General features: G+C 36.7%; 1 protein-coding gene across 5 annotated transcripts in view; it reads right to left on the bottom strand.

Moving 5' to 3' along the window:
• PARG (poly(ADP-ribose) glycohydrolase) overlaps positions 1-16344 on the bottom strand; it is a 117413-nt gene that overhangs the window by 24136 nt on the left and 76933 nt on the right. For all 5 annotated transcript variants that reach the window (XM_077878581.1, XM_077878579.1, XM_077878578.1 and 2 more), the window contains 2 exons: positions 4735-4813; positions 1835-1943 (listed from right to left, as the gene is read on the bottom strand). In XM_077878581.1, coding sequence (XP_077734707.1) covers positions 1835-1943; positions 4735-4813 — 188 coding nt within the window. The remainder of the gene's footprint in view (positions 1-1834; positions 1944-4734; positions 4814-16344) is intronic.

Raw genomic sequence — 16344 nt, 5'->3', positions numbered from 1 at the left:
TTTCTGGTGTCTTTGAGGATAGGTAAACTGTTAGTGCTCTATCAGTAAATATAGAGAACATCAATAGGCCATGGACAGTTTAAAAAAGAAAAGATTTATTTATGCCCAGGGTTAACATTCAAAAATATCACATTTGCTGATAATTTCCAAAACTGAATGATCTAGCTCCTACAGAAAAGTATTTATGGGAATATAAATTTTATCCATAAGAAAAAGAACCTTTAAATTTGTGTTAATGTATGATTATGATTAAACACACTTCTGTTTCATGTATTTCTCTTCAAATACCTACTGCTTACATAAATGTCTTCTAGTATCAATGACCATGAGCATGTGACAAATTCATGTAGTATGTGTTTAATAAAGAAGGAACATCTAATGAAAATCTAAAGATAAATTTCATCCTATTTGATATGCTATATAATAAAAACATCATGTACTTGGAAATAGTTGCTTCAAGGTAAGAGTTTGGAACAGTGGAAGGCTTAAATTTAAAATGTACCTAGTATAATAAAGTATATTCTTTGTTATAGAATCCCTGGTTTTCAGCGTCAGGTATACCTGTTGATTTACCAAAGAACAGTCTTTCTGCATGGCTTTTCTGAGGAATTGCTTAAAAAAAATTTATAAGTGATACCTGTTACGTAAGTTCAACTTTGGAAAATAGTGCATTTACTCTTCAAAAATTTTAAGAGATCTCTTTGAGAACTCTAAATATTAAAATCAGTAAAATAATCTAATAGATCCGTATAAGAAAACACATTCAACAATTAGATTCTAAAGTAGATCAGAATATAAGATAATATATGCAATTACACTCAAAATACATATGAAGTTGTAAGAGTAGTAAAAGCTTTCTGAATTATTTGGTTGTTTATTTTACTAACTATGTGAAAGGCAAGGTGTTTGTGCTAAGATCTGCAGAGCACCATAAGAGAGACCATTTCTATGGTGAGACCAGGGGGAAGCTATGAGGATGATATACTTAATACCAGATGTGCCAATCCAAGGACACTCCCAACACCCTTGCAACAGTACACCTAGTCTGCTGTCATTATTAAAAGTCTACATAGGCACTGGTACATGAGTAGCCATGTAATTATCTTAATAAACAATCTCACAATCAAATGTGACTCATGTGAGTTAAACAATGGTTTTCAGGATTGGGTCAGTTTTCATGGATATAAAAGTAAGATCTAAATAAATTATCAACTGTTTTGGTAAAGCTCTAAGTATAGAGAATAGAATCAGCACTCTACTATATTATAAGGGTTTATTATGATTAACAGTGAAAATCTGAATAGGTAGGTTCATTTTCATATTTCTGATACAATCAGAAAAATGATTATAGTAGTCAGCACTAAGCATCACAGAAAATCATAGAATACATCATAAATATGCCAAATTACCTAATCGATAAATAATTTACATATGATTCTTACCTATAATAGAACTTAACTTTTACTGTTTATCTGTATTAACTCTGATAGCATACCTTGTAGAGTCAACACTGAAAGGTATGAAAAAAAATTTAAGTGCTCATTCATTACTATATGGTTTTATAATAATGTTCCAAAGTAAGTAAAAGTACTTGATGAGCTAAATGCATATGTGGAGCTTAATATCAAGCAACAGTCTATCTGGCATCAGTAACCAAGCAATTACGAAATGGAAAGTACATCTTGTACAAGCTGACAGACCCATTAAATCAGGAGAGCTGTGGGCAGACATACTGACACTGCAAGAATTACCAGAAAGCATTAATTTCAGCATTAATAAAATGGCAGTAAATAGATGACAGCTGCCAGATGAAGTAAGAAATGAGGTTACTGGCCTTGTTAAGCTCGCGTCTGATTTTCTCAGGCACAAACTGATCGAGGTAGCGTCTGAAGTGAAGGGCATCGATGGCGACAATTTCAGTGCCTCGCCGCTGCCAGGCATCCCTAGGGCAGGACAGAAAGGGTAGGATGATGACTAGGGAAAGACACTCACAAAATAGAATCCTTGTGAGGTGGGGTTTCTGAGACTTTGGCAGGGTTAAAATATTAAAAACAAACCAACAAACCAGTAGCTATAGGTCTTGGCAAAATAAGAGAGCAGAAAACACCATTTTATTTTTAGATTTCAAGGCATACATATTATGGACTACTAGACATTAAACAGTAAAATGAATAATTATCAAGTGATGACAAAAATGACATATTGTAAACAGGTACATCATATACATTGAGTCTCAGAAATTAAAGGATTTGGGGGCAAACAAAAGGAACTTAGTTCTTTCTTGGTTCTCTCATACTAAAGACATGGTATTTGTATCCTGACAAAAACCAAAAAGACCTCACTCCTCCCTTGCTTTCGAAGACCTGCTCTTTGGGTCCTGGGCTTATAATATTGCCATCTATCATCCAAAACATAATCCCAAGAACTGTTACAAAAAATGTGTCATAAAAAAAAAAAATGTGTCATGATTCAGAAAACATTCTACCTACTATGCTCAATTGCTGACAGTGTGAAACTATTTTTAAAAAGACTAAGACAGTAAAGCAGACAGTAACACATTGCCTGTGGAAATGGGAAAGACTGGGTAAGATGGTTTTAGAAATGTGAAATTCCAAATATTCCAATATTCCCTTTATAGACTTCGATAAATTCGATAAATTGACATGCCAAACAACTTTGCACACTGAAGAATAGCAACAGAAACCTCATGCTAGTCTGTAAATAATTATCAAGAATTAAATATTCACATAGGTAATTGTTGCAACCAAATATTTTAACCAAAACAAAGGGAAAGAGACCAGGGCTGGACTTGAGATATGACAAAAAATAAGTTTGCATGGGTAAATAGGCAATAGCTGATTCTAACACAATGGCTCTTTTTCATTAATGCATGCACACACACATGCAAGTACTTTCAGGGATCATTTCTTTTTGTATTTTTTCTCCAAATTTTAATTTAAATTCCAGTTACTTAAATATAGTATAATATTAGGTTTAAGATGTAGAATTTAGTGCTTCATTACTCACATACAACACCCTGTGCTCATCACCACAAGTGCACTCCTTAATCCCCAACACTTGTTTAACCTATCCTCCCTTCTCTCCCCTCCAGTAACCCTCCGTTTATTCTCCATAATTAAGAGTCTGTTTCCTAGGGTGCCTGGGTGGCTTAGTTGGTTAAGCATCTGCTTTTGCTCAGGTCATGATCTCAGGGTCCTGCAACTGAGCCCCATTTGGGCTCCCTGCTCAGCAGGGAGTCTGTATCTCCCTCTCCTGCCCCTCCTACTGCTTGTGCACTTGAGTTTTCTCTCTCTCTAATAAATAAAAAAATAAATTTTTTTAAAAAAGAGTGTTTTCTTTTTTTCCCAAGATTTTTATTTATTTTTTTCATGATAGAGAGGGAGGCAGAGATGCAGAGGGAGAAGCAGGCTCCCTGTGAGGAGCCCAATGTGGGACTTGATCCTAGGATCCCAGGATCACAACCTGAGCCAAAGGCAGACACTCAACCACTGAGCCACCCAGGTGCCCCAAAGAGTCTGTTTTCTGGTTTGCCTTTCTCATCTCCTCATGTTCATTTGTTTTGTTTCTTCAATTACACCTATGAGTGAAATCATATGGTATTTGTCTTTCTCTGGCTGACTTATTTCACTTAGTATCATATTCTCTAGCTTTATCTATGTCATTGCAAATGTCAAGATTTCATTCTTTTTATATGTCACATCTTCTTCATCCTATGATTCAGCAATTGCACTACTAGGTATTTACCCAAAGGATACAAAAATACGGATTCAAAGGGATAAGTGCACCCTGATGTTTATAGCAGCATTATCAACAATAGCCAAATTATGGAAAAAGCCCATGTGTCCAATGACTGATGAATGGATAAAGAAGAAGAATGGATAAACAATGGAATGTTACTCAGGCATCATTTCTATAAAAGTTTATCCCTGGCAAACCAATTTCATGAGGAAGCAAATAGGTCAAAGTATCAAAATATTTTTCAGTAAGAAATAGGGAGACAGGAACAGCAAAGTTTATTGTCGATCCTGCTGTTAATCATTCTATGGCACTAGGCAAACTGTCCTAATATATTTCCCCACCTACTTAATCTCACAGAAAAATTAAGGATAAATAAGCTGGCTAAAGGCTTTCAGCTCTAATAAGAACCTATCTAAATAAGCTGGGCCGGGATCCCTGGGTGGCGCAGCGGTTTGGTGCCTGCCTTTGGCCCAGGGCGTGATCCTGGGGACCCGGGATCGAATCCCACATCGGGCTCCCGGTGCATGGAGCCTGCTTCTCCTTCTGCCTGTGTCTCTGCCTCTCTGTCTCTCTCTGTGTGACTATCATGAATAAATAAATAAAATCTTTTAAAAAAATAAATAAATAAATAAATAAATAAATAAATAAATAAGCTGGGCCTTGGAAGTTAACTTCCACTGACTGTTTATATTTGCTGGCAGGTAAAGAGCAAGAGTTCTGCCCTTCTTCTTGTCTTAGACTTATGGCTTTTATTTTTCTGTTTTTCCCTTTTGTGTATGGAGATGGTATTACTAGTATTACTAGTATTACCTATAGTATACTAATATATATACTATATTAGTATACTAATGAACCTGTTATACTGAATAATTAACAGCAGGATCTGAAATAATAGATGGGAGACAGAATGTACTAGGTCAAGCCCACATTCCTTAGCTTTTGGTCATGCAATACTCAAGTCAGAAACGAACTCACCTTTCACTCCCATCTTCATGACTTCGGGCCCAACGATACGTTTCAGCATAGCCTGTGTATTCACTGTACTGTTCAGTACCTGAAACAAACAAATCTGCCATTATTCTTCAGAGGGATTTATCTTAAAAGCTGCATGTTCTAAAGGGTATTTTTAAAAGATTTTATTTAATTGAGAGAGAGAGAGAGAGAGAGAGACAGAGAGAGAGACAGGTAGCAAGAGAGAGCACAAATGGGGAGGAAAGGGAGAAGCAGGCTCCCCAGGACTCTGGGATCATGACCTGAGCCAAAGGCCGACGTTTGGTCAACAATTCCTATGACCAACTGAGCCATCCAGGCACCCCTAAAGGGTCTTCTAAAAAAAAAAAAAAGAAAAAAGAAAAAGATATTACTATTTGAAGAGGGAGAGAGAGAGATGGGGGAGGAGGTGGAAGAACGAGAGCGGGGGGGGGGGGGGAGAGAGAGAGAGCACAACAGAGTGCACACAAGAGGTGGGAAGGGCAGAAGCAGACTCCTCATTGAGCAGGGAGCCTTACGTGGCCCATCCCAGGACCCCAGATCATGACCTGAGTGGGAGGGAGATGCTTAACCAACTGATCCACCAGGCGCTCCCTAAAGGGGCTTTGTTAATAAACATCTATCTGGAAATACCTATCGGCAAATGTCAGTTGAAAAAAAACCTCACCGGTCTTAATGACTTATTTTCCATAAAGAAAAAGATGACACCTATAAAAGCCACTGCAATATTTATCATAATAAGGGAATAAATGTCTCAATAGAGAGAATGAAATATGCTCTGTCATATTAATGTCTTTCATGAATAGTGCACAGATTGTTTTATAAAGGTCCAATGTCTTCAGTATCAGTAATCTGATGGTAATATTTAGTTTGTATTGTTGAGAAAGCAATTTAACATAAAAACATTCACTGCTAAGAAAGGTATCATTAAAATTAAATCTAGGACTTGCCTATTAACATGCAAGTTACTTCAAGGGGCTTTGTAAAACCAGAATATTGTGACATGAAAGGGGGGAGGGGGAAAAAGCATAATTAAAATACATCTGATAAGAACATGTACCAAGCTTACCATATAACAAAGATTTCTACCTTTTTAAAAGTTTTTATTTATCTAAGTGATTTCTACACCCAGTGTGGGGCTTGAACTCCCAACCGGGGATCAAGAATCACATGCTCCTCAGACTGAGCCTGTCAGGTGCCTCCAGAGATTTCTACTTCATCAGACCTGGGCATACCAGGAGGGATGGTACCAGATGTGTTCCACTACTTAACTAAATAAAATCATTCCAATTCCTATGGTCAACTCAATAATCACTTAACTTTTCAAGAATCAACAAAACAGTAAAATGAAAACCTGAAAACCCTGAGCAAGATAATACTTTTCACATATAAAAAGAAATTTAAAAAAAAGAATAAACATGATAACATTGACAATAAAGATTAGTGACTTTTTTTCACTGCAATTGCTCTAATTTTGCCAGTAAATAAAATACAAGCAGACTCACTTTTTTCAGACAGCTGGAACACTATTAAAATGACCACTCATGCAGTAAAGGTCCAATACTGAAGATATTTGTGACAAAGACTTAATATTTTGGGGGAAAATGATACTAGAATATATACAGTATTTAGAAAAAATGTAAATTTAGAGAAACAGAAAACAGGAGCACCTGGCTGGGCTCAGTCTGAGAAGCATATGATTCTTGATCTCAGGGTTGTAAGTTCAAGCCCCACCTTGGGTGTAAAGATCACTTAAACTTTAAAAAAAAAAAAAGTAAAAAAAAAAAGTTTAATAAAAATAAAAAGAACACAAAATCAAATCATGACATGCTGAATATGAACAGTCAATTCTTCATCCAAAAGCAAACTAATTTCGGTTTTAGGGTCAGAATAACTTCTTACATGTTACTTAAACAACTTGAAACTATTATACACAAAGATACTAAATGTAATGAACAAGACTGCAAATGGCCTCTACATTTTAACTATTAATTCACAGATGGACAACAAAGAAACATGTCAAATACTACATAAAGTTATAATCAGCAACATTCACACTATGGGAAACTCTGCAAGACCAACAGTCTGGGCTGCTTACAAAAAAACTTATAAGGAATGAAAAAGAGAGAGGAACCTATAAATTAAAAGAAACAAACATGAAAACACTAATAAGAAAGTAAAAATAGTTATATTAATACTGGATAAAATAGACTTTAAGTCAAGGAGTATTATGAAAGATAAAGAGGAACACTTCAAAATGATAAAAGGGGGAAAAACAAAAACAAAACAAAACAAAAAAAATGATCAAAGGGGCGCAGCCCCGGTGGCCCAGCGGTTTAGCGCTGCCTTCGGCCTGGGGTGTGATTCTGGAGACCCGAGATCGAGTTCTGCACTGGGCTCCCTGCATGGGGCCTGCTTCTCCCTCTGTCTGTGTCTCTGCCTCTCTCTCTCTCTCTCTCTCTCTCTCTGTGTCTCTCATGAATAAATAAATAAAATCTTTAAAAAAATCAAAATGATAAAAGGGTCAATTCATCAGAAAGACATAGTAATTATGCTTTTATTTTGATTTCACATTTGAAAAATTAAGTAGTGAAATCCATCACACTAACAGATTAAAGAACCCCATGTAATCATAATAAAAGTTGCAGAAAAGATAAAATTCAACCCACCATGATTAATACTCTCAGCAAAGCTGAGAATAATAAAAGGAACTTTCACAATCTGATTAAGGACCACACATAAATGGGATCCCTGGGTGGCGCAATGGTTTAGCGCCTGCCTTTGGCCTAGGGCGTGATCCTGGAGACCCAGGATCAAATCCCACGTCAGGCTCCCGGTGCATGGAGTCTGCTTCTCCCTCTGCCTGTGTCTCTGCCTCTCTCTCTCTCACTGTGTGCCTATCATAAATAAATAAAAATTAAAAAAAAAAAATTTAAAAAAAAAAAAAAAGGACCACACATAAAAACTTACAACTAACTTCATACTCAGTGATGAAAACATTCCACCTAATTCAACACTGTAGTGAAGTTCTTGCCACTGCAATAATGAGAAAGAAAGAAAAGAAAAGAAAAGAAAAGAAGAAAAGAAAAGAAAAGAAAAGAAAAGAAAAGAAAAGAAAAGAAAAGAAAAGAGAAAAGGAAAGGAAAGGAAAGGAAAGGAAAGGAAAGGAAAGGAAAGGAAAGGAAAGGAAAGAAAAGGGAAAGACAGGAAAAGAAGAAAAGAGGCATAAAGAGTATAAACTTGGCAGATCCTACCTTAACCAGGTCATGATACTTAATATCACAAACACTGGGACAAAGTGGTATTACTATTCTCCTCAAAAGATAAACTAGAGCAGGACACATAGATTCGGTGGGATTCCTGCCAAAATGAATAAACTGTATCTAGTTACAAAGAAACATTCAGAAAAAAAGTCAGTTATATTTCTACACTGTAGCAATGAATGATCAGAAACTGGAATTTAAAGAATAAATTTACAATTACAACAAAAAATATTGGGATCCCTGGGTGGCGCAGCGGTTTGGCGCCTGCCTTTGGCCCAGGGCGCGATCCTGGAGACCCGGGATCGAATCCCACGTCGGGCTCCCGGTGCATGGAGCCTGCTTCTCCCTCTGCCTGTGTCTCTGCCTCTCTCTCTCTCTCTCTCTCTCTCTGTGACTATCATAAATAAATACAAAATTTAAAAAAAAAATATATCAAATACTTAGGGATAGGGACCCCTGCGTGGCTCAGCGGTTGAGCCTCTGCCTTTGGTTCAGGGCAGGATCCCAGGTGAGGGTCCCATCAGGCTCCCTGCATAGAGGCTGCTTCTCCCTCTACCTATGCTTCTGCTTCTCTCTGTGTGTCTCTCATGAATAAATAAATAAAATCTTTAAAAAAAATATTTAGGGATAGACCTAAGCAAATATAAAAGAAATATACAGTAAAAAGTATAACATATTACTGTGAGAAATTAAAGATGACTTCCATAAACAGAGATCTCTCATTCATGTGTCAAAGACTAAATACGGTTAAGATGTTAATTCTCCCCAAATTGATCTATAGATTCAAAGCAGTCTTAATTAAAATTCCAGCAAGCTTTTTGGAGGTATTGACAAACTGATTCTAAAATTCACCAAAACAGCTCTGAAGAACAAAGTTGGAGGGCTCACACTACCTGATTTCAAGAATCATTATAAAGCTACAATTAACAAAACAAAGAATAAAAACAAGTCACTGTTAAGATCATGAAAAGATGTACCACATATGATAAAAAGATACACCACATCTGATAAAAGACCTGTATCCAAAGTACATAAAACATTTTCAAAACTCAATAATAATAAAAAAATAACCCAATTAAAACATTGGCAAAAGATGGTTTCATGTATGTAGTCACATGTCAAAACTTACCTAACTATACACTTTAAATATACAGTTTATGATGTCAATTAAATCTCAATAAAGCTGTTTTAAAAACGTAACTATCTCACTAGACTGCCAGCTTCTCAAGAAAGGGATTATAAGTCATTAACATATGTGCCTACATCAGCATTTTCTAACACAAGAATACAGATGCAGGGGGTGCCTGGTGGCTCAGTTGGTAGGGCATGCAACTGTTGATCTCTGGGTCATAAGCTCAAGCCCCACATTGGATGTGGAGCCTACTGAAAACAAAAGACTGTAGAAGCAATTAAGTACTTGCTGCATAAACATAATAATTAACAAGCGAAACAGGGAGAACATTGTATTAACTGAGGTTAAAATTATAATTCCAGAAAGACTTAATCTGAAAGTACTATGTGGCTGACACATAAAAAAAATTCACATTTATAAAGACAGCCTGGCATGGTAAAAAGGAGCACCATACTGAGATTAGGAGACATGAGGGACCCAAAGTGAATCCTTAAATAACCAAATCTCTCAGTGGACTTTATTTCATCATCTGAAAATCAGGCTTGTTAATAATTCTTATCTTGTTAACTTCATAGAATTACTCGGAAAGCCACAGAAAAAGAATTTAAAAGTCTTCAAAACCATAAAGTGGTTAGTATTGGTGTCATCAGACTTACCTTAAAGGGAGGTGGAGAAACCAAAGATACATGATTTCATTTATGTGAGGTTTAAAAGCAACCTGGTCTAGTGACCTGACTAGAAATAAAGATAGTCAGGAATAGTCCTGTTCCTTTCTATTTTCTGCCAGCAGTGGACAAGCTTCATTTTAATTATTTATAAAAAAGCAAAACAAAACAAAACTGCCTACTCTGATCTCTTAACTATGAAAACAAATATCTTTTCAGAGAAAAGTGGTTGAAAAATAAAAAATAGCAATGATCATGTTTCTATTTTAGCTTAGGATGGTTTTAGTCTTTCCTAAGAGAAATGAGATTAATTTCCTCAAGTATGGGAAATCTAAAATGCACACACAGATGCTTTTGCTCTAAACAAATTAAATCCTGGGTTTTCGGGATCCCTGGGTGGCACAGTGGTTTGGCGCCTGCCTTTGGCCTGGGGCGCGATCCTGGAGACCCGGGATCGAATCCCACGTCGGGCTCCCTGCATGGAGCCTGCTTCTCCCTCTGCCTGTGTCTCTGCCTCTCTCTGTGTGTGTGTGACTATCATGAATAAATAAATAAAATCTTTAAAAAAAAAAAAAATCCTGGGTTTTCAGAGTAGATATCTTTCAAAAGTACGTCAAACTGGCTCTTCTGAAAAAGATATTCTTGTTTTAAATTAAAATATATTGGGATGCCTGGGTGGCTCAGCGGTTAAGTGTCTGCCTTCAGCTCAGGGCGTGATTCTGGGATCCAGGATCCAGTTCCACATAGGGCTCCTTGTGGGAAGCCTGCTTTTCCCTCTCCCTGTGTCTCTACCTCTCTCTCTCTTTCTGTGTCTCTCATGAATAAATCAATAAAATCTTTACAAATAAATAAATAAATAAATTCAAATATATTGATAAACTATGATGAAAATACAAAGGTTAATAGTGGTAATAGCAAACAAGAGACAGAAGACTGAATGACCTTTGTGATACCTCTCTGTAAGTACAGCCTATAAGATTTCATACTCAAAGACAAATCTTCCCTTAAGGGAAAAACTAGAAGGAACCCATTAAAATCTTTGCAAAAGTTTGTGACACATTAATGAGTTTTTAGATTTAGTGATAAGAAATGTTCCTATTTTCTCTTACTAGTAATGAAAGTTTATGATGAATTTAGGAAAAAATATTTGGGGATTAAAAAAATTCTATGTACAAAAAAAAAATTTCTATGTACCAATGGGTTGTACCCTTGGAAATAAGGTTTGTATAAAAGCAAAGCCATCTACTCTCCTTTTATTAGTAGCATTCATACTACTGATGATTATTCATAAGATAGAACACTCTTGACTTTCATTCCCATGATTAAGTAAATGGAGAAAAGCTAAACTCCAATTGAATTTGGGTATTCCCCAGTGAGCTGGTATCATTTAGTTGGCAATGGGTTGTTTTTTTGGAGTGATGAACCTTTAGTGTTTTTGCACTATAAAAATTATCAATACCATAAGCAGTGGTGTCTGTCCACTTTTTAATTTTTATCTGATCTGCTGACATTCACAAAAGATATAAGGATCTATGATGTCTGGGATGATCTGATTCACTGGAGGGCAGGTTTTAATTTTTTTTTATTTTTAATTTTTTACTTATGATAGTCACACAGAGAGACAGAGAGAGGCAGAGACACAGGCAGAGGGAGAAGCAGGCTCCATGCACTGGGAGCCCGATGTGGGATTCTATCCCGGGTCTCCAGGATCACGCCCTGGGCCAAAGGCAGGCACCAAACCACTGCGCCACCCAGGGATCCCAGAGGGCAGGTTTTATATTAAATTCAGCAACATTTTGCTCAGTAAGTTTCATGTCTAGGCATCGCTTTAAGTGATCACCACACAGAAACAATAAAACTCCTAGAACCATGGTAACACCCCTTGGTATTAAAGTTTTTTCCTAGATGATGTAGAAAAACATGAGAAGGGGGGGGAGGATGAGGAAGACTGGAGTTTCTTTCTATCTATATATACCAAGAGGTTTTACCACATGGCTCTGCCTCCAGGGAGGATCACAACAAATAGAGGGATGACACTATCTGGATAAAAGTATTTGCCTTTTCCATGACCTGTTTCATATTAATTTCAAAGTTTGATGCCAACCAGATGTCCCACAATGATGATAAATTTAATTTATTTCTAATTTCTCAAACTCTTCTACAGATTCAGGCAGCATAGTCACAGCCATTAGCTCATTGAGCCTGGATGAATCATTGAAGGAATGGAATTGATCAGGCAGATAGATTGCACTGCATGGTTAAGAGTCTCCTAAGAAGGGAGATGGCAGAAATCCAACAGCAAACAGATGATGAAATGGCCATTTCCATTAAGGGAACATCACATCACAGATATTAATTAGAAGGCACTATTACAGAGTTAAGTGCATGTGGGGAAAAATGTAGAGTTAAAAGTCACCCCGGATGTCCCTAGCCTGAAGTAATTATAGAAGTGAAGGTGAGTCATGGATTTACAATTTTTCATTCATTTTACAATAACATAGGTAAGGTAGAGAACAGACATAACTCCATAGTGATCTTTTTTTTTTTAGACTGGGGATAAGCTATCTTTAAAAAAAGAAAAAAATCCTCATGTTTTCCTTTCACTATTCCCAGGAAAATTACATCTTTTATTTACAGAAAAACTAATGGCACACAATAAGAGACCTGCTACTTTCCTAGTAAAAATGAAATGAAACAGATGAAACAAATTAGTTTTGAGTTTAAATGCTCAGCATTCTACCAAGTTTTTTATTTTAAGGATATAAACTCATCTTTAAAACTCATGAGATATTCTGTTCTGAGTTTTTAGTTCAAATCTAGCTTTAGCTACTAAAAATTAAAAATCTGGGATCCCTGGGTGGCACAGCGGTTTGGCGCCTGCCTTTGGCCCAGGGCGCGATCCCGGAGACCCGGGATCGAATCCCACATCGGGTTCCCGGTGCATGGAGCCTGCTTCTCCCTCTGCCTGTGTCTCTGCCTCTCTCTCTCTCTCTGTGACTATCATAAATAAATAAAAATTAAAAAAAAATAAAATAAAATAAAAAAATAAAAATCTTCTGAAGTATTGTTTGATAACACCCAAATGCTGGAAACAGTCACATTCCAGACCTTTAGAGCTCTCTAAAACATTATAAAACTCCTATTCAAAGTATCTATTGGCCCAACAACGGATATGACCATTTAATTTATTTTATTCTGCAATCCCTGGCACTTTCTTTTCCCCTAATATCTTCTAATGGCATCCTTCCTATCTGCACACATAACAAATAATAACTGCAAACAGATGACCAATAAGTGAGTTGAGACAACAGTGAAAATAGAAGGGTTTTATCTTTATATTTTGTTATAATCTGGATCACAACCTCAGAATTCTGGATGAAATATTTCAGTTATTAACTTCAAATAGGTGAGGCTCTATCCAAGAGGAAATTTCTTTGCTGGGGTTCCATTCTTAATTTCCTACATAAACTTAGAAAATTAACAACTTGTCTTACATCACCAGAAGAGCAGAATCACAGGGATATTATAAGAAATAATAAGATATCCAAATAATGTGGAATGACTTGTTGAAAATCTTTTTTTTTTTTTTTTTTTTAAACCAACAAGCAGGGCAGCCCCAGTGGCTCAGCGGTTTAGCGCTGCCTTCAGCCCAGGGTGTGATCCTGGAGACCCGGGATCGAGTCCCACATTGGGCTCCCTGCATGGAGCCTGCTTCTTCCTCTGCCTGTGTCTCTGCCTCTCTTTCTCTCTCTCTGTATCTCAGGAATAAATAAATAAAATCTTAAAAAAATAAAATAAAAAAAAAATAAACCAACAAGCACTTACAAAAGATAAGGGTGCATTAGTAAAAATGATTAAGTAAAAACCTCTGAAAATTTTCTGTTCCATAAAAGCAATGAGAACACTGGCAAAAATTGTGAGAATCAACTTCTTCTGAACTGTGGGAATTAACCAAAGGCTTGAGCAGTCTGAAGAGAGTTCATTAAGGAAAAATTGGCTGAATCTTGGTAAAAATAGTTTTGTAACATTTTAACTCTCCCTAATCTTATTCCACTCTCCTGAACTCTAGAGTAGCCTTAAAAACCAAGTTTGCAATCACAGTAAAAACCACAAAAGGGGTCAAAAGAGAAATGAAGCTCCTTCAAAGCCCCAATTCTTTGAGAACTGTCATCATTTGACCTGCCTGGTGGCTCCCTAAAAGACCTCCCTTGTAAGGCTGTCTTTATTTGACCTGACTTGGAGCTTAACCCAAGCAAAAAGCTTAATCCTCAAGGGTGTTTGTTGAAAACAATTGCAGGCAATTGCTTAGTATAGCTACCTAAGGCAGTTGACATCAATTAGGGCAAATGATAGGCCAACCAAAAAGTTTCTTTTCTTTTTTTTTTTTTAAAGATTTTTATTATTATTTTTTTATTCATGAGAGACACAGAGAGAAGGCAGAGACATAGGCAGAGGGAGAAGCAAGCTCCCCACAGGGAGCCCGATGTGGAACTTGATCCTGGAACTCTGGGATCACACCCTGAGTTGAAGGCAGACCTCCAACTGCTGAGCAACCCAGGCATTCCAAACCAAAAGGTTTCAAAGGAAAAGGTGAGGAATGAGGTATCTATAAGGGGCTTTAAAAAGTTCTTAGTGGAAAAAAAAAAAAAAAATTCTTAGTGTCTCCAAGAATCCAAAAGACTACATGTGTGACCATGGCTGTATACATACTCACCAAAGACCTTTAGAATGTCTTAAGCTCACTCCTGACCTTGAGGCTCTGTGCAAGCAAGAAATAAAGTGTCAAGTGCAAGCAGAAAGCAAGTGTCAATGGCCTGGTAGAGTGCTGAAGGTGAGCCCCAATGTGTATATAGAGCTCTTCAGAAAAGACTGACTTGTTGGTTCCAAGCATTTAAAGTAATCACAGTTCAATCATTAGCTAACCACCAACCTAACTAAGCAGAGACTTTAATGGCTATATACGAAAAAGAATACAGACTTTACAGAATTAGTTTAGGAAAGTCATTAAATAACAATAGCAAACAGCAACAAAAACAAACTCTGGGGGAAGGGGAAAATCTGATTCTGAGAGTTGCTACATTTATTAAAATACCCAGTTTTCAACAAAAAAATTGAGATATGCAAAGAAAAGAGAATGTAGGGCCATACTCAGGGGAAAAAAAAGTAGTCAGCTATAACTGTACCTGAGGAGTCCAGATGTTAGACTTACTAAATAAAGACATTATATTAGGTATTTTAAAGATGTTCAAAGAACTAAAGAAAATTATATCTAAAGAACTAAATTAAAGTATGCAAACAATGCCTCACAAATAGAAAATCTCAAAAAAGAGAAATTATCTGGGGATCCCTGGGTGGCGCAGCGGTTTAGCGCCTGCCTTTGGCCCAGGGCACGATCCTGGAGACCCAGGATCGAATCCCACATTGGGCTCCCAGTGCATGGAGCCTGCTTCTCCCTCTGCCTGTGTCTCTGCCTCTCTCTCTCTCTCTGTGTGACTATCATAAATAAATAAAATTTAAAAAAAAAAAAAAGAAATTATCTAAAAAAAAAAAAAGAAGAACCAGAGGTGCCTAGGTGGCTCAGTCAGCTAAGCGGCTGCCTTTGGCTCACACTGTCATCTCAGGGTCCTGGAACTGAGCCCCAAGTTATGGGCTCCCTGCTCAGCAGGAAGTCTGCTTCTCTCTATGCCTCTCCCCCAACTCTGCTCATGTGTGTGCTTTCTCTCTCTCTCTCAAATGAATACAAAAAAATCTTAAAAAAAAAAAAAAAAAAAAGAACCAAACAAATTCTGGAGTTGAAAAGTATAGTAATTGAAATAAAAATTTCAGTAGAGGGATTCAAAAGCAGATTAGAGCAAGCAGAAGAAAGAATCAGTACACTTGAAGATAGGTCAATTGAGATTATCCTGTCCAAAGAACAGAAAGAATAGAGAATGAAGAAAAATGAACAGAGCTTCAGAGACCAATAGGACATCATCAAATGTATCAACATATGTATAATGGAATTCCCAGAAGAAGCAGAAAAAAAAAAGGGACTAAGAATATTTAAAGAAATACTGGTCAAAAATTTACCAAATTTATCTAAACATTCAAGCAGCTCAATGAACTCCAAATAGGATAAAATCAAAGAGATCCTAAACACATCATAATCAAACTATTCAAAGACAAAGAGAAAATCTTAAAAGTAAAACATAAGCAACAAAATTTAGATACTCTCCTGAAGGTTGCCTACAAATATAACTGAAGCAAAGACAGTGGCTTCAAGATTAGATCTCAGAGTCTTAGTCCTGGCATGTACCTCTTTGGAGGTTAAATTAGTATAAATTTGATATAACTTATAAGGGATGGTTTTTCTCTCATTGTAATCTTTTAGAATAACAATCAACCAAATTCTCCAACCGAGGTGAGTGTCTAGTCTTCTACACTAATCTCAAAGTAGCAACAGATTCAAAAAGGAAATAAATCGTCCTTTGGAGAAAGAAAAAAGTATCAGCAGCAGATGACTGATTATGGCTTTTATGTGGGAATGTTACCTGAA

The sequence above is a fragment of the Canis aureus genome, chromosome 29 (assembly GCF_053574225.1).
Source record: "Canis aureus isolate CA01 chromosome 29, VMU_Caureus_v.1.0, whole genome shotgun sequence".
NCBI classification, from domain to species: domain Eukaryota; kingdom Metazoa; phylum Chordata; class Mammalia; order Carnivora; family Canidae; genus Canis; species Canis aureus.
This window is presented reverse-complemented; position numbering and strand designations above follow the sequence as displayed.